Source organism: Myotis yumanensis, unplaced genomic scaffold (genome assembly GCF_028538775.1).
Source record: "Myotis yumanensis isolate MYYU_CA2020_CCGP unplaced genomic scaffold, mMyoYum1.0.hap1 SCAF_6, whole genome shotgun sequence".
Classification (NCBI taxonomy): Eukaryota; Metazoa; Chordata; class Mammalia; order Chiroptera; family Vespertilionidae; genus Myotis; species Myotis yumanensis.
The window spans coordinates 91,381,590-91,407,252 of NW_027223757.1; the positions used below are offsets into that span (position 1 = coordinate 91,381,590).

Below are 25,663 nucleotides of genomic sequence, written 5' to 3' on the forward strand. Positions count from 1 at the left end.
CCAGCACCGTGTGCTTGCCAGGAAGGGATCACAGATAACACAGGGAATGAAGAGTGGGCAATGCCGTGCATGGGCAAACCTGAGTGGGTGGCCGCCGCGGTCGGGCAGTCTCCCTGTTACGGAGACTTCACAGTGTGGGTGTATATTACACATGCACTCAGCTTCCTGCGGTGTTTCAGGGCGCTTCGCAGGGGACGCTGGGACTTTCTGGTGCCTGTGACCCAAAGAGACTGGAGAGACAGCGGACTCAGCGCTCTCCAAGGGCCTTTCCACGCTAATCTTTCATTTTCTCAACGACCATTTCCTAGCTCCTCAGAGCCCATCTTTGATGAACACCTCTTCAGGCACAACTCTGCGCCTGATATTCATTAACTCAGATAATCCCCATAGAATCTTCCCAACAGCTTCACAAGGTAAGTACTATTACTATATTCTTTTTTTTTAGTATTTTTTTTTTATTGATTTCAGCGGGGAAGGGAGAGGGAGAGAGAGACAGAAACATCAATGATGAGAGAGAATCATTGATTGGCTGCCTCCTGCACGCCCCGCACTGGGGATTGAGCCCACAACCTGGGCATGTGCCCTGACCAGGAATCGAACGTGACCTCCTGGTTCTTAGGATGATGCTCAACCACTGAGCCACAGCAGTGGGGTGTGGTTGAACTTTTAAGAGCCAGTGATCGCTGCCACCCTTCCTTTGCCTTCTCTAGTAGGAGTTGCAGAAACACAGGGAAGAGCCTCCCTCAGCCTGCCCCTGAGAGAAGATGGTTCAAAACATTCGCCTGCCCTTCCACTCACCCCCTACCCCCCACCCATGGACACAGAGTGTGAATAAGAAATAACCCTGATCCTTTTTAAGCTGCTAAAATTTGGAGTTCGTTTGTTACTGCAGCAAAACCTCCCCCATCCTGAGTAATCCAATGTTATACTATCTGTTGTTGATTATCTTTGGCCTCAGTCCCCAAGCCTGCCTTCTCCCGGAACTCCTTGGAAGCACTGGCTCCACACTGCAACTTGAAAAGCAGCAAGAGGAAAGGGAGTCTGTCCCCCAAACAGGGAAGTGGGGATGTGTGCGGGGAGGTGGGCCCAGCCTTTGTCATGCTCTGGGGCACGGGCTAAGCTGGATGAAATCTCCACCAGCCCTGGAGGCCCTGGACAGACACTGCTCCTCAAGCGTCTCTCCCATACTCATTTATTGGCTCTCCTTACTTTTATTCCCCACTATTAAAGCAGGGATGACCAGTCATGCAGGAAGAGGATCGCCCTCTTATGTCCTGGGGGCACTGCAGGCTGACTATGACCTTGCAGGCCTGGATCTGAACCTCCTCCTCCGGGTGGATGACCAGGGCGAGCAGCCGGTCTGCCAGTCGTGACTTTTCCCCAAAGAGAGCTTCATGCAGAGACTGTTCGTTGTAATGCCATTTCACAGCACGGTAGTGTGGCGTATTCCGGCCCTCACTCAGCCGTTCGGCAAACACCAGTACCTCGAACAGCAGGCTCCCTGGTTGTTTGACCTGGAACAGGTTCAGAAAGTTGGTGTGCACCTGTGAAGGGGATGAAGAGAGGGTGGCAATGAAATCCAAGACAAATCCTAAAGTTCTTCCATCTTCCTACTGCCTCCACTCCTTAATATGCCTAATTTCAGAGCCCACTGTATGGGAGCATTTTAATTTTCTTTTCATTATCATCTATAGATATAAAAGCCTAAGCGACCGTTATGGCCAAATGACCGGAGGACCAGTCGCTATGACACACACTGACCACAAGGGGGCAGACGCTCAACACAGGAGCTGCCCCCTGGTCGTCAGTGCACTCCCACAGTGGGAGCACTGCTCAGTCAGAAGCCGGGTGGCTGTGGAGCCAGAATGAGCCTGCCACTTCGGCACTGCTACATCCCCCAGGGGTCCCAGATTGTGAGAGGGTCCCCACTCATGCACGAATCTGTGCACCGGGCTTCTAGTTCGCTAACATAATTATCTTGTGGTCATAAAACATGAGTTATTTGGTAATAACATTAATTCTAGGAAATATGTCATGACAAACTTTAAGGTTTAATGTGTGGTTAATTTTTATAAATGTTTTGCGTGTTTGAGAGGAATGTGCATTTACTAATTATAGAGTGTTCTGAGTATGTCTCAAGCTGGTTTGTGTTATTCCCAGCAAGTATACCCTTAACTCAGTGGTTCTCAACCTGTGAGTCGCGACCCCTTTGTGGGTCGAACGACCCTTTCACAGGGGTTGCCTAAGACCATTGGAAAACACATACATAATTACGTATTGTTTTTGTGATTAATCACTATGCTTTAATTATGTTCAATTTGTAACAATGAAAATACATCCTGCATATCAGATATTTACATTACTATTCATAACAGTAGCAAAATTACAGTTATGAAGTAGCAACGAAAATAATTTTATGGTTGGGGGTCACCACAACATAAAGAACTGTATTAAAGGGTCGTGGCATTAGGAAGGTTGAGAACCACTGCCTTAACTGGTTTTAGGATTTTATCTAATAATTGCTGAAAGAGTGCAATCTTCCAAGTCTTCCACTGTGGTAGTAGATTTGTCAATTTTTCTTTATAATTATTCAGCTGTGAGGAAGAAGGAAATCCTGCTAATTTGTGACATCATGGATGGACCTTGAGGACATTATACTAAGTGGGATAAACCAGACAGAGAAAGACAATCAATAAATGGTATCACGTTTATTTTTATGTGGAATCTTTCAAAAAAGATAAGTCAGGAAGAGGGACCAAGATGGCAGCATAGGTAACCACCTGTACTCACCGCCTCCTACAACCACATCAAAATTTCAACTAAAATACAAAACCACCATTGCGCGGAACTGCCTGAAAGCTGGCTAAATGGAAGTCCTACTACTAGAGAAGTAAAGAAGAAAACACATCGAGACTGGTAGGAGGGGTGGAGGCACTGAATGGACTAGTCCCGCACCCACAGTGCTGTTTTCTCAGTTGGGAGGAAGATCGTCTCTGCAGAGACTGCCTATGAAAAGCAGGGGGTCCCAGCCCCACACCAGACCCCCAGCCCAGAGTTCCAGAGCTGAGAAGAGAAGTCCCTGTAACTTCAGGCTGTAAAAACCGGTGAGTACTGTGGCTGAGTGACATGTAAGTTGCTGGAGTCCCAGGTACTCCTCTTAAAGGGCCTGCATACAAACTTAAACCAGTGGTTCTCAACCTTGGAGAACCTCATCTTCCGGAATGATCCCAGAAATCAGGATTTTAAAAAGATTCCCAGGTGATTCTAATGTGCAGCCAAAGTTGAGAACCACTGACTTAAACTGTCCCACTTCTGAGCTCCAGCGCCAGGGGACCCAGACACATATAGGGAGGAACTGGATAGTCTGGCATTGGGGCAGGAACTCGAGGACTGCTTTCTCCAGATGGGAGTGCTCACAAGGGTCATTGTTCCAGTGCTGGGACCTTCCCTGTCACAGGGCTGACTGGCAGCCATATCTGAGTTTCCATTAGCCTGCTTCACACTGTTTGCTCCACCCTGGGGATTCCCTGAGACCCCACCCCATCCAATTTGCAGCCCCACCCAAGCTGTTTGCAGCAGCTTTTCCATATGAATGGCCTGTCCTGGCTCAGGTTTCAGACTTTGCTAAAATCTCTCAAACAAGCTGCAACTGGTGACAGCATGCCCCAAACCTATCAATAAAAGGCCCAAGACTGAGCACTAGCACCAGCTTGCCTTCTTCACAGCTGGGTCTCGTCTCCTGCACAGCAGTGCTCCCACGGTAGTCACAGCTTGTCCTCACAGCCAGTTGGCCTGGAGGTCAACTGCTCCCAGAGATGCCAACAGCAATCAAGGCTCAACTACAAGACTGTGCACACAGTCCACACAGAGGTGCACCTAGAGTCCCCAGCTCAGGTGACTGGGAGGTTGAGCCACTGGGCCCTACAGCACACCTAATACACAAGGCCACTCTACCAATTCCAGGAGACATACTAGCTCTCTCTACCTAATACATGGAAACAAACACAGGGAAGCACCCAAAATGGGGAGACAAAGAAACATGTCACAAATGAAAGAAATAGAGGCAAGCAAACTACTGAATACAGAGTTCAAAACCATAGTTATAAGGTTACTCAAGGATCTTCATGAGACTTTCAAGGATCTTAGTGAGAATGTCAAAGACATGGAAAAGAACCAGTCAGAAATGAAGCATACACTAACCGAAATAAAGAACAATTTACAGTGATTCAACAGTAGAGTAAAAGATTCCGAGAACCAAATCAATGGTTTGGAATATGAGAAAGCAACAAACACCAACCAGAAGAGCAAAAAGAAAAAAGAATCCAAAAATATGAAGAAACTGTAGGTAGCCTCTGGGGCAACTTCAAGCGTACCAACATTCCCATCATGGGGGTGCCGGAAGGATGTGAGAGAGAGCAAGGTATTGAAAACCTATTTGAAGAAATAATGACAGAAAACTTCCCATCCCTGTGAAAGAAGCAGACTTACAAGTCCAGCAAGTGCAGAGAGTCCCAAACAAGAGAAACCCAAAGAGACCCACACCAAGACACATCATAATTAAAATGCTAAGGGTTAAAGACAAAGAGAGAATCTTAAAAGCAGCAAGAGAAAAACAGTTAGTTACCTACAAGGGAGCACCCATATGACTGTCAGCTGATTTCTCAACAGAAACTTTACAGGCCAGAAGGGAGTGTCAAGAAATATTCAAAGTGATGAATAGCAAGGACCTACAACCAATATTACTCTACCCAGCAAAGCTATCATTTAGAATTGAGGTTCAGATAAAGAGCTTCACAGAAAAAGCTAAAGGAGCTCATCACCACCAAACCAGTATTACATGAAATGTTGAAGGGTGTTACTGAAGAAGAAGGAGGGAGAGGAGAAAGAGGAGGGGGAGGGGGGAGAGATAAAAAATATGAACAATAAAATGGCAACAAATACATATCTATCAACAATCAAATCTAAAAATAAAAAGCAAACAAGAAATCTAATGAACAAAAGAAACTGGTGAATAAACAGAATCAGAGGCATGGAAGCATGGAACAGACTGACAAATCTCAGAGGGAAGGGGGTGGGGGTGGGGGGAGAGATTAACCAAAGTTCTTACCTAAGAACATAGACAGTAGGGTGGTGAAGGCCTGGGGTGGGGCAGGAACCAGGTGGAGTGGGGTGATGGGGGAAAGAGGGGGAACATCTGTAATACTCTCAACAATAAAGATTTAAAAAAAAAAAAAGAAAGTCATAGAAACAGAGACAAATGGTTGTCAGGGGTTGGAGGAGGGGAAGTAGGGAACGGTTGGTAAAAGAGGTCTGAGGCTTTATGTAAAACATGTTGACTATAGTGGATAACACTGTATTATACAATTGAAATTTGCTAAGAGGTTAGAACTTAAATGTTCTCACCACTCCTTCCTCCCCAAAAGTAGATGTGAGGTGATGGGTGGGAATCCTTCACAATGCATACATGTTAATCACCACACTGTATACTTTAACTATCTTACAAGTTTATTTGTCAATTATACCTCAACAAAACTGAAAAAAAAAGAGAGAAATTTTGTTTCTTTGTAATTCTATCAAGTTTTGCCACTATATTTTGAGATTATGTTATTAGGTTCATCTAAATTTAGAGTTGCACCCTAACGGGCTTGGTTCAGTGGGTAGAGCGTCGGCCTGCGGACTGAAGGTTCCCAGGTTCAATTCCCTATCAAGGGCATGTACCTTGGCTGTGGGCACATCCCCAGTAGGGGGTGTGCAGGAGGCAGCTGATCGATATTTCTTGCTCATTGATGTTTCGAACTCTCTCTCTCTCTCCCTTCCTCTCTGTAAAAAATTAATAAAATATATTTAAATAAATAAATTTAGAGTTGCTTTAGCCCCCTGAACCATTAATTATTATGGTGGTGACCTTATCTATTCCTAATAATGGTTTTTGTTATAATTAACTCTTCCCTAATATTAAAGTAACTACATCAACTTCTGTTTTGTCACCTGTGTTCCTCATTCTCAGTTTAGAAAGCCCCTCATAGGAGAACCTCCTCCCAACAGAACTGATTCTGATTCTTTTGGGAGGACGGAGAAGGGAGTGATCTTCAGTGTGCCTAGCGCACAGGCAGGAAGAGGAACACCAGTCTTGTCAGGGCGAAGTCTGTCTGGAGAATTCTTCCTTCCCCAGTATCCGAGTTGGCATCCATCAGCCCCTCATCACTGCCTTTCTCACCTGGCAGTTGAGAATATCATAGAGAAGGTCATTCTTCTGTGCCAGGTGGCTCAGCAGTCGTATGGCTTGCACCTAAATGAAGGAAATAGTAAAACATGAGAAGGCAGGTGCATCTGGGCCTGAGCAGAGAAGACATGGTCTCTTCTCCTCCCTCTGGATCAGCGGTTCTCAACCTGTGGGTCGCGACCCCTTTGGGGGTCGAACAACCCTTTCACAGGGGTTGCCTAAGACCATCGGAAAACACATATCTAATTACATATTGTTTTTGTGATTAATCACTATGCTTTAATTATGTTCCATTTGTAACAATGAAAATACATCCTGCATATCAGATATTTACATTACAATTCATAACAGTAGCAAAATTACAGTTATGAAGTAGCAACGAAAATAATTTTATGGTTGGGGGTCACCACATCATGAGGAACTGTATTAAAGGGTCTCGGCATTAGGAAGGTTGAGAACCACTGCTCTAGATGCTGTGCCAGAGCTGGTCAGGAGGGCAGGGCCTGGCCATGGTCTTGAGGCACCTGTGCCAGGTGATAGTCTGACTGAAGAATCTCCATCAAGGCAGGCATCACCCGCCGCAGCTGCGGGTGCACGAAGTCAGGCAGTGGAAGGTTGTTGAGGAGCCTGAGGCCAGCGATGTGCAGCTCCGAGTCCCAGATGGTGGCTATCAGCTCCAGGACCTTGATGAAGTGTTCCTGGGGCGGGGGAGAGGGGAGAGGGAGGAGAGAAGAAGGGTCTGCTTTTATATGATGATCTCTCACTACCCCAGCCTCTGCCTTCACTCTTCCCTGCCCGAACCCAGGATGCCTGAGCCGAACCCAATAGAAAATTTCATCCGACAAACTCTCAACATCATTTGACCTCGTTGACCATTCCCATATTCTTGAGATTCTTTCTTCACTCGGCTTCCCTTTCAGTCTTCTTTCCCGGTTCTTGTGCCCAAGGCCCTCTTCTCTGTCTTCATCACTCCTTAGTGATGCCATCCAGACTGAGTGGAAGTGCTATCCCTATGCTGTTGCTTTTCAAGTTTGGTTCAGACCTCTCCTCAGCTCGCCATATATGCAGGTGCCAGTGCCACCTCTTTCCCAGAACGTCTAATCGAGCCCCGAGTTAACAAGCTCCCAGCCACATCCTGCTCCTCCTACCACCTTCCCTGTCTCAGCTGTTCTTTACGTCTTCCTTCCGTTACTCGGGCCAAAAATCTGGCCCTCCTTGACCACTTTCTTTCTCACACCCTTTTTCCAATCCTTCAGGAAGTCCTGTGGGCTCTACCTTCAAAATCGATCAACCATCAAGCCACTCCTCACCACCCTGTTCCAACCCACCGTCTCTCATCTGATTTCTGCAATAGCCTCCGGTCGCCCTGCTCCCACCACCCCCACCCCCAACGCCATATCTGTTTTCAGAACAGCAGATGTGTCACTGTGTCACTCGTCTGCTCCAGAGTCCCTAGTTCATTGAGGGTAAAAGCTAGAGTCTTTACAGTGGCTTACCATCCGATATTCCCCTCTCTCCCCATTATTCATTCGGCCTTATATTCTATTCTCTCCTTTGCTCCCTGGTTCCCATTACAATGGTCTCTTAGCTATTCCTGGAACATGCCCGGTACACACCTATTTGGGGGTTTTTGCATAGGCTGTTCCCTCTACTCTCATACCTGACATTCATGGCTCACTCCTACCTCCCTCAGGACTTGAATGTCGCCTCAGTGAGGCTTCCCCGACCCCCTCCTTCCTTAAAACTGCTACACCAGCCCTGGCCCATTTTCCTCAGTGGTTAGAACAGCAGCCTCGGACTGAAGGGTCTTGGGTTTGATTCTGGTCAAGGGCACACACCTCAGTTGCAGATCCCCAGCCCTGGCCGGGGCGTGTACCGGAGGCAACCAATCAATGTGTCTCTCTCACATCGATGTTTCTCTCTCTCTCCCCTCCTCCCTTCTGCTCTTTCTAAAAATCAATGGGAAAATATCCTCAGGTGAGGATTCACAAAAAAAAAACAAAAAACAAACAAACAAACAAAAACTGCTGCCACACCACCTTGTCCCCCATCTTTTACTTTTCTCCATCACACTGTCACAGGTGTAACACACTTCTTATTTTTAAACTTTTTATTTTCAAATAATTATAAATTCATGGGAAGCTGCAAAAATTGTACAGAGAGGACCTTGTGCCTTTCACCCAGTTCCCCTCAAGGGTCCCATCTTCCATAGATGACACCAAAACTAGGAAATTAGAATTGGTGTGGCGTGTGTTTCATTCTAGGTCATTTTATCACAGGTGCCAGCTCATGTAACCACCACGGCAATCAACAGGGTATTCCACCAAAATTGTCCCATCACCACAAAGACCTCCCTTGTGGAACCCCCTATAGTCACACCTCTTCCCACCAAAACCAGCCCTAACCACTGGCAACCACGAATCTGCTTCTCATCTTATAATCCTGACAGTTGGAGAATGTTATAGAAATAGTATCAAACTTTGTGACCATCTAAGATTTTCTGACTCGGTATAATGCTCTTGAAATCCATCCAAGTTGTCGTATGCATCAGTTCGTTCCTTTTTGTTACTGAGTAGGGTTCCACGGTATGGGCGACCAGTCTGTCTAACCAGTGATCTACTGAGGCTCACGGTGGCTGTTTCATTTTTTACTTTTACAAATGAAATTTCTACGGACAATTGTGCACAGGTTTTTGTACAAATGCAAGTTTTCATTTCATGAATTTATAATTATTTGAAAATAAAAAGTTTAAAAATAAGAAGTGTGTTACACCTGTGTCAGTGCGATGGAGAAAAGTAAAAGATGGGGGACAAGGAAGGCTGGTATGGGGGTGGTGTGGCAGTTTTTGTTTTTTGTTTGTTTGTTCTGTTTTGTTTTTGGTGAATCCTCACCTGAGGATATTTTTCCATTGATTTTTAGAAAGAGCAGAAGGGAGGGGGAGAGAGAGAGAAACATCGATGTAAGAGAGACACATTGATTGGTTGCCTCCCGTACACACCCCGGCCAGGGCTGGGGATCTGCAACCGAGGTGTGTGCCCTTGACCAGAATCAAACCCAAGACCCTTCAGAAATGAACGCCAAGGAGTTTTTCTAGTAAATTTATAGATTTTTTAAGAAACTGCCAAACAATTTTCCTGAGTAGCTGTTATGCCATTTTACATTCCCATCAGCAATGTATGATAGATCTAGTTTCTACATCTTCGCCAGCGTTTAGTGTTGTCACTAATTTGGAGTTTAGATCATGTAGCAGGTGTATTGTTGTATCTTATGGTGGCCTGAATTTGCATTTCCCCCAAGGGCTAGTGATGTTAAACATCTCCTCCTGTGCTTATCTGCAATCTATGTGTCTTCTTCAGTGACATTTCTCCATGTCTTCTGCCCATTTCCTAATTGGATTTTTTTTTTATATTGAGTTTTCAAAGCTCTTTATATAATCTAGATATGTGTCCTTTGTCAGATACGTGGTTTGCAAACATTTTCTCCCAGTCTGTAGCTTATCTTTTTGTCCTCTCAACCGGGTCTTGCATAAAGCAAATGTTTTTAATTTTCATAAAGTCCAATTTCTCAATTCTTTATTTTATAGATCATGCTTTTGGGGTCATTTCTACAAACTCTTCACCAAGCCCTGCGTCTTACAGATTTTTATCCTTTGAAACTGCCACAGCACCTCCATCCCAGCCTTCCTTACCAACCTTCTTGCTTTTCTTTGTCTCGATAGCACTCCATTGTACATTTTATTATTTGTGTATGGCCTGCCTTGCCCTGCTGGAATCGAAGTTCCACTGGTACAGGGGGTCTTTCCTGTTCAGTTCACTGCTCTATCTCCAGTGCCTAGCACAGTGTCTTGGTACGAAGTGCTCAGTATACATTTGTTGAATGATTAAAGGGATCTTGGCTTCTGAGATGCAAGATGCTGGAACCAAGAGGTATTACTCAAGACAGGTAACCTCACCAGCTGTACCTTTGTGAGCCACATGAGAGGGAGACAAGAATACTGGAGTGAGGACTACAGCAGTCCCACTAGCACCCTGCTCCTCCCTGCCCCCACCCCTCGCTGCCTGTTAAGTTTCAGGCAGAGAGAACAGCAGGTGCAAAAGCCAGGGAGTGGGAGAGCGTGAGACATACAGTGCAAATGGCTGGGGTTGGGGCAAGGAGTGGAGCGCCTCAAGGAAGATCAAGCAGGAGGGTGATGGGATCAGAGCCTCTGGAGAGGGTGGTCGGACTTGGGGAATGGGAACGAGCTCCATTTTTGATGTGTTGGGTCAGAGGGCCACTAGGCCGTCTAAGTTGAGCAGCTGGCCACAGGTCTAGAGGCCAGGAGAGCCCCATACGGCGGACAGAGAAGAAGGAGAGCACATCCAGATGGAAACTGAGGCCAGGGGGTGGCTGCCCTCACCGGGAGAGAGAACAGGGTGCAGGTCCTCAGGATACAAGCGCTGGGGGAAGAAGCAGCAGCGATGCCCAGGGCCTTGTGAAAAACACAGCTCCCTGTTGAACTGGATTCTGGGTGTGGGGGATTCTTTGTTTTTAACCAGCTTCTGGGTAATTCTGATAAGCCTGAGACTCACAGCCTTTGGGAACTGAGAGGGCTGAGGGATGAAGGAGAGGCGACAAGAAAGTGAAGACCTAGAGACGTTTGTTCCCCAAAAAAGAGTTTGATGTAAAAAGAAAAAATTAAAGTGTGAAAATACCAAGGCTCGGCGGGGAGGTGGGGGGCAGGGGGGTAGAATACTGCCACGGAACCTGCATACAGGGCAGGGAGAGGGTGCACACCGATGCGACCGGCCTGGAAAAGGTGGGCATAGCATTCCCCCAGCCACTCCACTCCTGCGTACACGCCCCGGGGAAAGTTTCCCACGTCCACAGGGGAGATGTGTACAAGAATGTTCACAGCACAGTGTGCAAACGCTGCCGTTATAACAACCTGGTTACTAGATGACAGGGAAGGAGTACAGGGGAGGCTGGACAATGCAGGCATGCCACTTACACAGCTTTGCCAGAAAGCTGCCGTTTAGACACACGCCCATAAGGCCCCGGTGACGTGGGAAGGTGCTTACGTGTCGATCACACCTGGGAACAGGTAATTGGCCAGAATAGGCGTGGCCGCTGCAAGGACGTGAAACCTGAGAGAGTTAAGGTCCTAAACAAAGGAATTTCGCTCTCTTGGTGCTTCCTTGGCTCTCTCTCGTGCTGCTCACTTCTTTCTTTCTAACATATTTTTATTGATTTCAGAGAGGAAGGGGAGGAAGAGAAAGACAGAAACATCAATGATGAGAGAGAATCATTGACCGGATGCCTCTTGCACGCCCCCTACTGGGGATCGAGCCCACAACCCGGGCATGTGTCCTTGCCCGGAATCGAACCCGGGACCCTCTATCCACTGAGCCAAACCAGCCAGGGCTCTTGCTGCTCACTTCTGACTCCTGGCTTGTGGGGCTCCCACCATCTGCATTCACCCACATGGCTCATGGCCTTGTGGGACCCACACAACGGACTGATGGGCCGGATCTAGCCTGATGCTGTGCGGGACTCAGCTCCGCCGTGGATGGAAACTCTGGACGCTGGCTTTGCTTCTCGCTCTACAGAAGCCCCAGCTGCATATTTCCCACACAAAAAAAGTCATCCCTTCTCCCGCACGACTCCTAGACCATCCCTTTTCTGAGGATCTCGCAGGAACCCCACTCCCGTTAGTGCTGGAGGAATTGCACCCACCCAATCCTCCAGCAACACAAACAACTCAGCTGTCTGCCTGCGGGCGAATGGATAATGAAGGGAACCCGTTGCCTCTGGTGGGGGAGGCGGCTGGTGTTAGGGAGGGTCCCAGTTTAGTTCTTGGCCTGGTACTATTTGCTGCATGTTTTGTTTTATTGTAATTATTTCTGCTGTACACACATAAGATGTGTGTAAGTTTTAAATGCTTTACTTAATTTCAATTTGGGAGAGACAAGACCATTTGGTAGAGAGAAGTTTGGAGGTCAAGGAAGAGGTTTTCTATAGTAAGTTGTGCTTTTTAAGATGAGAGGGACTAGTAGAGCATGCTGAATGCAACGGCCAGGCGCTGGAGCGACCGCATGAGACAGAGCGCCGACCAGGAGAGAGGCCCTCAAGGATGGGATGCGACCAAGACGGACTAACGCTGATCACAGATGGGAAGCAAGCCATGTGTCCATGGCACCAGCAGGATGGGTGTGGAAACAGGCAGGCTGGGCCTGGTAGCAGGAAGTGGGGGAGTGGGGGAGCTGACATGGGGTGGGCCCAGCCCCCAGCCTCTGACCAGCACAGCGTGGGGGGTGCGGTATGACAGTATTCCTGGTTCCAGGCACAGAGCTCCTAAAATCCTTGCAGTTTCCTGACCGGAAGCTCTTTTGTTATTCACACTGACCCCCTTTCCACCACCCCAACATTTATGCTAATGAGGTGACTTGTGGCATGCCTCCAGATAGCTTCTGGATGGGGCTGGTGGCCTGAAAGACCACACCTTGATTAGAGGATTGAGACTTTTAGCCCCATCCCTGACCTCTGGGGAGCAGTGAGGGGTTAAAGAGTGAGCTCAGCCTCCAATGCCCAATGATTAATCAATCATGCCTACATAACGAGACCTCCATAAACATCCCCAAGTGACAGGGTTTGGAGAACTTCCGGGTTGCACACATCGAGGCACTAGGAGGGAGGCCAGCCAGGAGAAGGCATGGAACCTCTGAGTCTTCCTCCAAACTTCGCCTCTCTCCCATTGGGCTGCTCCTCGGTTATATCTTTTACAATAAACCAGTAGGAATAAGTAGTACTTTCTTGAGTTCTGAGAGTCGTTCTAATGAATTATCAAACCTGAAAAAAAGGGGGTCTCAGGAACCTCCAAATTTATAGCCGGTCAGGCAGAAGTGCTGGGACTTGTGACTAGCATCTGAGGCGGGGCATCTGCTGGGACTAAGCCCTTAACCTGTGGAGTCTGTGCCAGCTCCAGGTGGTGTCGGCATTGGATTAAACCAGGGGTGGGCAAACTTTTTGACTCGAGGGCCACAATGGGTTCTTAAACTGGACCGCAGGGCCGGAACAAAAGCATGGATGGAGTGTTTGTGTGAACTAATATAAATTCAAAGTAAACATCATTACATAAAAGGGTACGGTCTTTTTTTTTTTTAGTTTTATTCATTTCAAACGGGCCGGATCCGGCCAGAGGGCCGTAGTTTGTCCACGGCTGGATTCAACTGTGGAACAGCCAGTTGGTGTCAGAAAGAACCTCAGGGGGCTTTCTGCTATTTGGGGTTCTGAGAGACTCCTAGCCCTAGAGCCCAGTCCAGTTTCATCCTGAGAGTCAAAGGCTTTGAATGACCCTGTTGGGAATGTGACCACCATTTTCCCACTTATTCCCAGGGAAAAGCCTATTTCTGCTTTATAAACTCAGCCCCAAAGAAACTTCTGGAACGTGACCACTTGTCCTACGCCCGTTAAAGGACCCATGGGCTGCGGGCATCCTGTGCACTCGGCCCCACCTCTTGCCCCTGGGCTCACCTGAATTTTGAGCCTGAATTTTCTGATGCCAGAGAAAGCCTTCAGCGTGTTCAGAGCTTGGATTTTGACACTGTTGTCCTTGTCATCCAGCATGGAGCCCACGAGCATGATGTCATCAGGAGTACAGGCAGAGGCCTAGGTGTGCCGGGAGAGACGGAGGAGGCAGGAGCAGTGCATGTCCTAGGCCCAGTGCCCCCCACCCCATGTCACCAAGACCTCTCCCCACAACCCCTCCCGCCATCATCAGCCAGAGAGACAGGCCCCAGGACACAGTCTGGCCAGGCAAGACTGTAGCCGCCAGGGGCCAGGCTGGCTGGGAGGGACCCCCGCTTCCCGCCCCTCACCTCAGCCTCCAGCAAGTACACACAGCGCGTGATGTTGTGCAGGATCATGCCCTTGGTGTACTCATCGTGTCTGTTCTCCAAAGAGTTGAGAAGCCTCCGGAGCTCACCCGAGTCCCCCCCGTGCCGCTCTCGCTCGATGGCCAGGCCTAGACAGCCAACCCAGACAGTTCGGGCTGTGGACTCGGAGCGCAGACAGAATGGGGTTGGGGGGCGGGGGGAGGACCTGGGACAAAGCTGCCTTGCCTCTTCTGAAGAGCTTTCTCGCTACAGGCAGGACCACCGCGTACAGCTGGACAGGGTGTGGCGTGCACGGCGCACCTTATCTAATGCTGTGTCAGTCACATCATAAACATCACAGTTTTAAATATTTACTCTAACAATTTCCTGGCATATGCAGGAACACACAGTTTTCCATCCTAATTAGCATATGGCCCTGAGATTCCAGCAGATGGCAACAACACGTCTTGCACAAGGGGAGCCCTTTTCTACTTTGCCCAAAGTTGTCATATGAACTAGTACAGGCTCTGGGCACGTAGGTCCCCCAATTTTCCTTTGGGGGGCGGGGGGGGGGGGCTGCTGATGCCTGATCCTCACGCAGTGGCGTCCCGGAAGCCAGAGTGAATGGAGAGTGTGAAGACCTGGCAGATGTCCTGAGGAACCCCTTGAGTCCCAGGCCCCTGTGCTGGGGAGAGTTTAAGGAAGATGGAGGAGAGAAAGAGAGAGGAGGAACTTGGAGTCACCTCTGGGCCCTCCCACACTGAAGGCCTCGGGAGCAGGTCCTCCTGGAGCCAAGTCCTGCCCCCAGGGCCCAGACACTCACGGGCGATGCAGGTGGGCGAGGAGGTAGAGAGGGGCTGTTGGCATTTCATGCCAGTCCTGATGGCCTTGTAGAGCAGGTAGACGGCCCCGGCGCCTATGGTCAAGCCCAGTACACTCTTGCGGATGTTGAGTTGCCCCAGTGGGGAGACGTTCTTGCCCATGTCCTCCGAGCCGCCTTGGGCCCAGGTGGGAGCTAGGCCGGAGGCGCCTGGTAAGGGCCTTCCGGAACCAGAACCCTGGCAGAGCCAGGAACCAGGGTGCGAGAATCGCAACCCAGGCAACAGAGGAAACGGAAGAAATGGTGGGATGGAGTGTGCTCGGGATGCAGGGAAGCCAGAGCAGCTTGGAAGGAGAGAAGGTTTAGCTTAGAGGCTGCGGGAAATGAAGCTCAAGACTCTACGGGAATAAAAAGTCTGGGCCAGCAAGATCTTCACCTCCCCTACTCCTTAGGGCAGCCAGGCTGGTGGGGTGCCACCAGGGGGCTCCCGAGGCCGCCTTTCTTCCATTAGAGGGCAGCAGAGGCCCAATTTCTGGGCTGGGCCTTTGAAACTTTCTGGGAGGGGTGTTGGGGGTGTGCCCACTGGCAGCCCCAGTTCCCTCCCTTCCCTGGCCCTCCTATCTTCCATCTCTTCACCACAGATCCACTGCTGGGCCTTGGGAGCTGCTGCAGGCCACCCCCTCCACCACCCCCAACACAGGGATGCAGTTTACAAAGTGCTGCAGAGTCTGGAGGCAAACCCACCGGCTCCCAGCACCTGCATATGCTCCTGCGGTGTACAACCTGTGGGACCAGAAGCTCCAGAGGGTAGTTGTCTGCATCTCCAACATGCAGCACAGTCTTGCACTTAGTAGGTGCTCAAGTCACGACTTCTGTCGTTCTCTGAGGACTTGAGGGCAGAACGGGGACAGGCTCTAGATACGGGCACCGGGCCCATTTAACCAGTGTGGCCTAGAGGAAGAGACTGCCCTTGCCTTGGTCTCAGTTTCTGCATTTCTACCCGGAGACTCAGGTTTACCATTCTAAAACTCCAGGTTTAAAATTTGGGTAGGTCTGTGCCTTTAAACTATGGGGTCTTAAATCTGTGAGTACCACCCCCACCTCCCCACCCCTCACCCCCAGGCAGAATGAGGCTTGAGGCCTCTTCTGGAAGAGCCCAACTTTGAAGGCCTTGATCTTCACTACTAGGATGGGGCAGGTGGCCAGACCCTTCCATCCTTCTCTTCACCCCCTGGCCCCACACCTGCGGGCCTCACCTCCGGCGTAGAACCAGGAGGTGACGGGCCCAGAGCCAGCGCTGAGCATGGCTGTACCAGAACGGGGCTTCCCTGCCTGGTGGCGAGCTCCTGTTGGGAGGCTCTGGGTCCTGGGCTGCCCCTGGGCTTGAAGGAGGTGGGGAAACAGGAAAACAGCCTCCCCACGATGCTGCAGCCATCCAGGCCTGTCCACTCAGAGCCTGTGCCCACCACACCTGGCTGCGGGCAGGGCACTTACATGGCCATTCTCTTCGTCCCTCTGCCCCAGCCCCACAGACACCCAGCTAGGTAGCCTGTGGGTGACTACACAGACTCCCTGCAAGGAGGCCTCCTCCCTGCGTGGGACCCACAGTCACCACCCATGAGCTCCAGGAAGGAAAAGCCTGCCTGCTGAGGGCTGCTTTAGGTTCCAAGGGTGACCCTGGTTGGCCTGGGGATAGAGCCTTCAGAACAAGGTCCCTGCCTTCTCTGGGGTGTGACTCAGAGCGACTGGCATCTCCCGTCCATGGATTTGATTCTGTGACCTTCACATGCTAAGCAAACACGGTGCTCACATGTTCTGTAAAGGCCTCCAAAGGCGAACTCTTTCTTGGCTCTAACCCAGCTCCTTCCCACTACACCTAAAGCCCCTTCCCTTCGGTTCTGCCCTCAACTGACTCAACTGACTCAAAGGGGTTAGCGGCAGAGGCACCCCCAGGGTGACATTCCCATGGGTCCACAGCACGAGGAAACAATAAAGCAAGAGGAATGTCTATTTGCAGGTGTAAGGTCAGTGACTGCTCTTTCTTGGGAATGGCTGCTTTTGATTGAGATGATGTGTTTCTTAGTGAGAGAATTCAGACTTGCTTTTATGAAATATGGTAATAGATGATGGTCGTGCTTTGAGTGTTCTTAGGGAGCATAAATGAAAGCTGCAACTCTTTGTGGGAACTTGGCTTTTGTTCCCTTGTTTTGGCTTTTCTGTCAAATCCAGAAATCTGGAACCACTGGTGAGAGAGAAGTCTGAGATTCCACATACACTCAGCCCCAAGTTTCTTACCAAAGCAAAGCGTGCGGGCTGCCCTCGCGCATGCCTCTGGCCTCCCCACCAGCCTTCTACCTCCCGGGCTGCTGTCCTCCCAGGTTAGGTGCAGCTTAGCTTAGTGAGAGTGTGGGCTCTAGCCAGACTTCCAGGTTCAAAACCAGCTCAGTCACTGACTTAGCTTTGTGTTTCCTTTTTAAAAATTTTTTAAAATATTGAATTTTTAGAGAGAGGGAAAAATGGATTGGTTGCCTCCTGCACACAACCCCACCAGTGGATGGAACCAGGACCCCTTGGTGCAGAGGAGGGTGTCCAACCACTGAGCCACACCAGCCAGGGCAGCTTTGCCATTTCTTCTTGCTGCTTCTTCCCCATCTGTAAAATGGAAATGATACCTACCTGGGGAGGGTGTGTGCGGGGATTAAGTAAAGTGCTTAATACTGTGATGATCAGGTTTCAGCGGTCAAGAACGTTGGGCGGGAAGGCTGTGAGCACGCGATGGTGGGCCTCGAAGAGAACTCAAAGGCACATCCTTCAGCCCCTTCCACTCACCCCCCCCCCACCCCCCCAAACACACACCCGGGCTTGTTCAGACTAATCACGCTCAACTCCTGCAACCCATTTAACCGCCTTGAACAATTTCGGATTAGAGAAATTTGAGAAACCTCATACGATATGGGCGGGGGGGGGGGGGTGCCTACTGTGCAAGACCAAGTTCTAGGTCGTTAAGGAGGGTGACGGTGCAGGGACCCGACGCCTGTGTGCGCACAAGCTAAGGGCAAGGAGGTGACTTGACTGAAACGCCTTCGGAGTCCGACCGGCTGGAGTTTGGGCAAATTCCACAGTCTGAGTCCCCATTTCCTCCTCCGGAACGCGGGTCTATTAATACTCCCACTACCGGGAAGCGCGGGCAGGGATGACTGCTGTGACCCGGGGCACAGGCGCTCTACACCCGCGGGCTTCCCGTGCAGAAAGCAGGGCGCACAGATGGAAGGACGGGGCGCCGAGCCCTGCGCGGATCCCCCCCTCCACGCCCGTCCCCTCCCCGCGCGTCCCCCGGCCCAGCCATCAGACTCGGGGGCCGCTCGGCGCCTCGTGACTCCCGCGAAGGCGTAGGGCCCGGGAGAAACGCGGCGGAGGCCCCGGGAGCGCAGGGGGCCGCGCCCCCGGAGGAGGAGGAGCGGGCGGGGTGGAGGCCGCGCCTCTCCCAGCCCGGGCCTCCCTCTAGCCCTCCCTCCGGGTCCACCTCCCCCCACCCCCTCCCGCGTGCATCCGGCGGCGGGCACAGGATGTTCTTTCGCGCTGGTTCCCCACATACACCCCCCCCCCCCGCGCCCCCGCTCTCACTTTCCCTTCGCTCCCCTCCCCCGCCCCCGCCGCCGGCACCTAGTTTAACTCCTTCCCTCCCGCGCACCGCGGCGCCCGGCCGCCCCGGGGTCCCGCCCGCCCGCGCACCCCCAGGAACCCGAGGACTGCACGGGGAACGGAGGGCCTGGGCTGAGCGCTGGGCTCGGGTTCGCGGGGTCCACCGGCTGGTCGGCAGTGAAGGGGTGGGCAGGGGTCCCCGGCCCGACGCCGGCACCCTCCGGGCCCCTCCAGTTCGGCGCTGCGGAGAGGGCTGGGGTGGGATCCGCACTCCGGGGGCCCCGCGCCCGAGCGGGCGGCCAGGCGGGCGCAGGTCGCCCCAGGCCGGGGGAGCCGGGAGGTCGAGGACCCCAGCCTCACCCTCTCCCCCGCTGGGGACGAGAAGGGGCCCCAGGCTCCGGCCGAGGATGGAGGGGCGACGCCCCTCTCGGATACGTCACTGTTGTCAAGGCAACCGGGGCGGGGGAGCGGGCGGGAGAGCTGGAGACGAGACCTTCGAGAAAGGAGGCTTCTGGAGGCTGCCAGAGGCTTCGGGACTCGGATCGGGGTGGAAGGAGGCGGGGGCGGGCTTTTCAAGCTTTTCTTATTGACTCGCTGGTGGAAGGACTGGTTCTGTTTGCTGGTTCATTCAACAAACTTTCATTATGCAGCTGGCACTGGGCTCGGCGCCAGGCCTCGGCACTGGGTGTCCGCGGCGCTCGAACGGAGCCCTGCCCTCACCGGTTGCTGAGTTAGGGTCGGTGGCCATACGTCCCGGGATTACCGGTGTCATTACTGATAATGTCCCTCTTCGAGCTTAAAAGTATGTGGGGGGGGGGGGGGTGGCGGGGGGGGAACCTTGACTTGGAATTCGTGGAAGGCTCCAACCGTGCAGGCAAGGAAGGCAAGCTATTGTCTTCTCTGCACAAGTGCCTGCTGTGAGCAGACGTGTGGGAAACACGCCTGTATGTGTGGGAAGGCGGTCCGCGGCCCAGGCCTGGCATTCTCCGTCGTCTTTTCCCCTCATTCTGCAAGTACCACCAGTGCCTTTTCCAGATGAAGAAACTGGGTCAGAGAGGTTAAGAGACTCGCCCAGGGCCAAACAGCGAAGTGTTTGGAACCAGGATCCAGACTCAAGTTTATGTGGCCTCCCAAGCCCGATTGCCTGGTCTCACCTCTGCTTCCTCCTCCAAGTAAATAAATGATGTTAAATAAATAAAGACACTGTCCCTGCCATAACGGAGTTTATTATCTGTGGGGTTGAAAGTACTACAGGTAATAACTAAACAATAAAATATAGAAAAGATTGAAGACAGCTCATAGCGCTCAGAGGGAAGTTGGAAACAAAATGATCAAAGTGAGGTGGAGGTTGTGAGAGCCTTTCCGAAGGAGGTGGACTTGAGCGGGGGTTTGAGGTGGTGATTGGCTGTGTGTGTGTGTGTGTGTGTGTGTGTGTGTGTGTGATGTGCTGTCAAGAAAGAGAACAATCTAAGGGCATCGGACCAGGGACCCAGAACTAGGCAGGCTGGAATCTCCATGGCGAGATCCCTCTGTAAACCCAAAGCCACTGGTTGCCCACACTCCCTTTCTCCTCCCACCCTCCTCAGCGCTTCCGTTTCTTACTGCAGCAGAGACCCGGGGGGCAGCTGCACTCATTCCACCCTGCACCCCAAGGTCTTTGCAGTTGGTACTTGGCTCCAACCTGGATGTCAGCTTCTCCCTTCCCAACCCCTCTCTGAAGGTTTTGGGAAATGAAAAATAGTGGCTCCTCAAAACCAAGGGACCCGAGTGAGCATCAGGAAGCCAACAGGCTTGGTGGGGCTGGGGAGACCAAGCCGGGAGGGTGAACTGTTCCGATGAGAAAGGAGCAGCCAGACAGATGGGTCCCTTTGCTGCTCTCCTGCTCCGCGCCGGCCTGTGCTGGACTCTGTGACCTGGGCACACCGTGAACAAATCCGGGCCCTTCCTAGGGAACACGCAGGTTAGAAGCTGGTGTACCCTGTGTGCTTAATGAGGAGTCCAAAGTAGATAACACACACAATAAACAGTGTTTGAGAAAGATTATTCCAGCAGGGTGTGCAGGAAGGAGGAAAAACCTGGGCTAGAAAGGACAGTGTGGCAGCTGCTGTGGGAATTTGGGCCAAAGGTAATCGATAGGGCTGGAGAAGAGGTGACAGAACAATAACAGTGCGTCCTGTAATAAAAGCAACAGGGGGAATAACTTGGTAATTGATCAGATATAGGATGGTAAAGGAGAGAAGATAGTTAAAAATTAGTCCACCATCATGGTGATCTGGGGGGATGGGAGGGCCGCGGTGGACAAAGGGGAGGAGCTGGTGTGAGGAACATGATAAGTTCAGTCACTTCTAGGCTATGTGAAGGCATGTGACTGGGCCTAGGACAGGGAAGTCCAGACGGGGAGGGGGCTGCATTGTGAGAGTGTCCCTGTCACTATAGGTGTGCAAACAGCTTCAGAGCAGTCACTGACCTGGGATATCATGGACAGATTTCATAAATCAGAAGTTTAAGTCAGTGCCGCTGAGGGTGTCTCCTGCCTGGGAGAGGCTGTGAGGGTTGGATGGGTGAGCAGATGTGTGGGAAGTGTGCCTGTATGTGTGGGAAGGTGGTCCATGGCCCAGGCCTGCGTTGGCATGCACCTCCTTACCCTTGGCTACAGAGGGTGCCAGAGATGCCATCAAATGGGCCCCAAGGGGGGGTGTAAGGGGGATAATGAGGCCCAGGTGAGGCACTTCACAGCCTAGGGTCCCTCCCCCTGCCCCACCCTCCAAGGCCCTGGAGCCCAGGCCTGTGCTGACTGCCAGGGCCTTTCCTGGAATTCGGCAAAGGACGGAGCCCCTCCCTGCCTGCCCTGGCACACTCCAGGCACAGCATGTCCTCTGGGGTACCTTGCAGACACCCCAGTTGGCTGGGGCCTGGGATAGGTTCTTACCCCCCCAACCCCCCAAGAGTCCTGCTTGGGCTGCCATCTGAGCTCCTGACCCTGGGATGTCATTCCCATAAAGGCACCACCAGACCTCAGGGGCCAGCAGGCGCCCAGGAGGAAGGAGCAGTTTGTGGCTGGGGGGCAGGATTCGTGGTCTTTGTTGTGGCTTTGGGCAGGAGCGTGGGTAAGGCCGAAAAGCAGGGTCTCAGGCTTCAAGTGCCTCCCACCTGCTCCTCCCTCCCTCTGAGGAAATCTTCAGGGGCCTAGTGGTTTTGAGGCGTGGGGACAGGAAGAGGCTCTGAACTCTGGGTCAGCTGAGAACAGAGATGACAGAGGTCTTTTTGCCCCATGTCCCATTTCTGCCAGCATCCTCTTCCTCAGCTCCCCACCACCCTAGAAAAAAATTCTGCTCCGTCTGCAAGGATTGCATCGTCCAGTGGGCTCCCAGCATGGTGGTGTGGAGGAAGCTGGACCTGTGGCCGGCGGCTGTGGGCCCGGCCACACCTGCTGGTGGCGGAGAGAGTGCCCCTCCCGGGGAGGCCGAGCCGGCTCCGCTCGGGCTGGGGCTGGTGCGCCTCTGTCCTGGGAGGAGTAGGGGGGGCGGGTGGCCGGAGGGATGCGCCAACCGGCCACGTGGAGTCCCGAGCGAGCGGCAGGCCAGGCGGGAGGCGGAACCGGAGCCAGCCGCGAGCTCGCCCCTCCCCCGAGACCGGTCGTCGCCGACCGCAGGCTGCGAGAGCGGTTTATCTGGTGAGCGAGCACACCCACTGCCCGGCTGCTGAGTCAGGCTGTTCTCGCTCGCGCCCGCCCGCCCGGGACATTGTGTTCCAGCCCCGGCGCTGGCACCGGGCCCAGGCGCTCGCACCAGCCTCCTCGCCCTGTTTGTGCTCGCGGCTTGCGCTCGGCGCGCAGCCTCCCCGCCGCCGCCGGCGAGCGCCCGGGGCCCGGCCGGGGCCAGACGCGGGCCCCGGGGACGGCGGGGGCGGCCGTGCAACCTCACTGACGCGCGCCCCCGCCGGGGGCCCCCCGCAGCCCTTAGAGCGCCCAGACCTGCCCATCCCCGACCTGAGGCCTGGTAGGGAACCCCAGGCGCGTGGGGCCTGGAGGAGCGCAGGTGGGGGCTGGGGGCGGACAGGTGGTGCAGCCCACGAGGGAGAAGGAGCCACCCTGGCACCGCCAGCGCTCGGCCCTGGACTCTGTTGGCGCACAGCTGGGGGCGCGACAGCCCCAGACCCGAGGCCTGGGGTGTGGTCACGTGACAACGGAAGCCGGGCAGAGGGGCCAATTCAAGGGATCCCCAAGGAGCCCCGCTCCTAGGCTTCTTTCCTGATCCATTCTTCACACCCGCCTGGAGACTCCAGGGCCTCCCAGGGGCTGGCAAAGCAAGCCCAGCCCTTTTGGGTCGCTTGGGCCCCCCAGGCAGGACACCAGGAGTAGGAAGAGCCCGTACCCTACCGCGTGGGAGCCACGGTAGGGTGGAGAAGAGGACTCCTTTGCCCAGCCCCCAAAGCCAGATGTGCTCCGAGCCCCGTGCTCTCATTACCCATCCTCTTAGAGATACGCTGGGTGCTGGCCTGAAGGTTCTTCATCTCCAAACCAAGGACGGACTGACCCAGCACCTGCTGTAGGCAAGGCGCCGCTGGGTCTTTAAATTAAGTTTTAAAGTTGAAGGCACAATTCCGAAAGTCCTTTTTCCCGCCTCCTTCCCACCGGCACAGTTGGCATGCCTTTTGCCACGCCGGGAACCCATCCTCCATGTCTGACCATCTATCAAGCTCCGTCTCACAAAGCCTGCCGGGAACCTGATTCCTCTCCCCTCCGAAGGCCCGCACCCTGGGTCGTCCCTCTCTCCCAGCTCAGGCACCGCGCGTGGCCCGTCTCCCATTCTAGTGATCTGTTTACCAACCCTGGTCCTCTAACCAGATTAGAAAGTCCTTGAGGCAGAAACAAAGTCTGCTTCTTGGAGGCCTCCCCCATGGCTCAGCTCATACCTCACTGGCCAAGTGTGGCCCTGGAGTTGATATTCAATAAATGTCGGGTGTATTGAAATGATTTCCTGCCCTGGGGCGATTTGCAGGCCAGTTGACGAGACAAACACACAGCATGTGAGGTTAAATAATAACCCAAGCCAGCAGGTGGTGAGCACCACATGTTTGTAAGAGCTCTAGGGCCTGGTGGGAAGGAAGTGGTGATATGGGAGAAAGATCCCGGGAGGTTCTAGGCCTTGACCTGTGCCTGTGGAGGAGGAGAGGGGAGGAGTGGAAGGGACGGTGCCCAAGCCAGACCTGCCCAGGGCTTTGAGGTGAAGCTTCCCCACCCTCAGTCCCCAGGCACTGCCTGTTCCCTGGCCTGCCACTCCTACACACAACACCCAAGAGGGCTGCCCAGCACTGCCCAACTCTGGATGCACTCTGGTCCCACCCTGCTGAACAGCTATTGTGTGACCTTGGGCAAGGCGCTTCCTTCCCTAACCTCACTGCCATCTGTACCTCCAATGCAGCGCGTACAGTAGGCTGTGACTGAGTCCCAGCCATACCGGCTACCTCCCCTGACGTTACCTGGGCTACTGTGGCTGCCGGCGCCACCACCGCTCCCTCCTCCCCCACTCATTGCTCCCTCCCAGTCTGGAACTGCTGAGAACACTGGGTACAGAGTGTGAACAGGGATAGTAGGTTTCCTGTGGTTGCAAAAGTAACATGGGGACTTTCCCCACAGGGCAAGCTGTGGGAGAAGTGGGGGAGGAGGAAGCAGGGCCAACCTCGAAGGAACCTCTGCTCTCTTCCCTCCCCTCCTCAGAGCTCCCAGCTCTCAAAAAGCTTGGTACAGTTTGTTACGCTGGGCAGGAATGTACCGTGTGTTTCATATGGCCTCTGTCCAGTCCTACACTGGCCGCTTTATATTTATACTTCCTTCTTCAGCCCTGGCATCCTGCTGTCAGTCACCCGTGCTCTCATCTGCCCACCTCCCACCTGACTGCCACCCCACCCCACCATGGGTCCTGCTCGGGTTGTAAACTCTTGTTGGGGCGGGGGGGGGGGGGGGGGGGGGGCGGGTACACAGAGAGCCCTGGAGGAGAGAAGTTGAACTCTAGACGAGTGAAGCCCCTAGTCCCCTTTCTCTCTCCCATCACCCAGCCCTGGGACTCCCTCCGAGGCCATGGACCCTCCACGTTGGGCGTGAAGGCTCTCTGGTGGGCCTACGATGTTGATCCGCTACTCAGAGAAGTGACACCCAGAGGCTCAGGGAAGTGACGGAACTAAGTTCACATTTAGGTGTGGCTGACGTCAAAGCCAGCACTCCCAATGGTCTGTCCCCACGGTCATAGACCCTCTGTGTCTCCAGCCTCAGAGCCCCATCCCCTTCTCCCTTCAGATGATTCCAGAACGCTGCCTCCTTGAGCCCTGGCACGCCCTGAAATGTGATTAGCCAGAAGAGTGTTTTCAGCCCTTTCCCTGTGGAGGCTTCAGAGGACACCAGTGGGGTTGGATGGTCAGTCCTGCTCCGCGGCTGTGGGCGGCTTCTGTTGTCTCTTAGCCACTGGTATGCGTGCTACACTCACCCCTCACCTGGGAACAAACTCGGCCTGAGTGTGCTGATCTGGCACTGGGGTCTAAACACCGGGGCCGAGCCTGGGTTCCAGGGCTCTGCACGCAGCTCTCTCGGCGGCACCCAGTGATCCTTTCACCGCAGGGCTTCGGGGGAAATCACCACCATATGTCAATTCCTGACATTTATGCCCATTTCACTTACATGTCCCAGCTCAGAATGATTTTAATGTTTCTCTGAACTAAGTAAGGAGAATGTTACCCACTTTCCTGTTGGGAAAATTGAGGCAAGAGCAGCTGAGTTGCTCACCCAAAAAGCAAGAAACTAGGTTTGAGACTGCGATATCTGGGGTGCTTTGTTTCATGACACAGGGCCTTTCCTGAGGTAAGAGAAAAAGAGTTTCCCAAGATGTTTCCAAACCTGCTGACGTGTGGCCTTTCCCCCAGCCCTATCACCCTGGGAGGGGCCCACTGCACCAGGCTGCCCCTGCCACCTTTACCTGCCCCCAGGGGCTGAAGCAGGGCACCAGATATCCTGCAGGTACTGGCCTGGCCTGCTCCCTGGCTTCCTGTCCTCTGCAGCTCTCAAGGGCACATCTTGTCCTCTCTGAACCCAGTCATCCTTCCTTCCTCTTTTATCCTTCCTACTCTCTTTCTCTC

General features: G+C 52.9%; 1 protein-coding gene across 2 annotated transcripts; it reads right to left on the reverse strand.

Annotated features, from left to right (window-relative positions):
- Nucleotides 1–1,159: 1,159 nt before the first annotated feature.
- On the reverse strand, nucleotides 1,160–15,201 carry ARMC12 (armadillo repeat containing 12). Of its 2 annotated transcripts, none has more exons than XM_070418712.1 (6): nucleotides 14,897–15,201; nucleotides 14,077–14,222; nucleotides 13,733–13,867; nucleotides 6,748–6,921; nucleotides 6,218–6,289; nucleotides 1,160–1,544 (listed from the first exon to the last, which is right to left on the reverse strand). In XM_070418712.1, the coding sequence occupies exons 1-6, from the start codon at nucleotides 15,054–15,056 to the stop codon at nucleotides 1,212–1,214; spliced, it is 1,020 nt and encodes a 339-aa protein (XP_070274813.1). In that variant the 5' UTR covers nucleotides 15,057–15,201; the 3' UTR covers nucleotides 1,160–1,211. The 2 variants fall into 2 exon arrangements, with proteins under 2 accessions (XP_070274813.1, XP_070274812.1); XM_070418711.1 differs by having other exon boundaries at nucleotides 14,077–14,256; nucleotides 14,835–15,135.
- Nucleotides 15,202–25,663: the final 10,462 nt, after the last annotated feature.

Coding starts and splice junctions, on each gene's coding strand:
- ARMC12 (XM_070418711.1), bottom strand. CDS start 15,056: ATGGGCAAGAACGTCTCCCCACTGGGGCAACTCAACATCCGCAAGAGT. Junction 14,257..14,834: donor ACCTGCTCCCGAGGCCTTCA/GTGTGGGAGGGC, acceptor CTGCGCTCCGAG/TCCACAGCCCGAACTGTCTG. Junction 6,922..13,732: donor AATTCAGGCTCAAAATTCAG/GTGAGCCCAGGG, acceptor CCCCCGCCCCAG/GAACACTTCATCAAGGTCCT.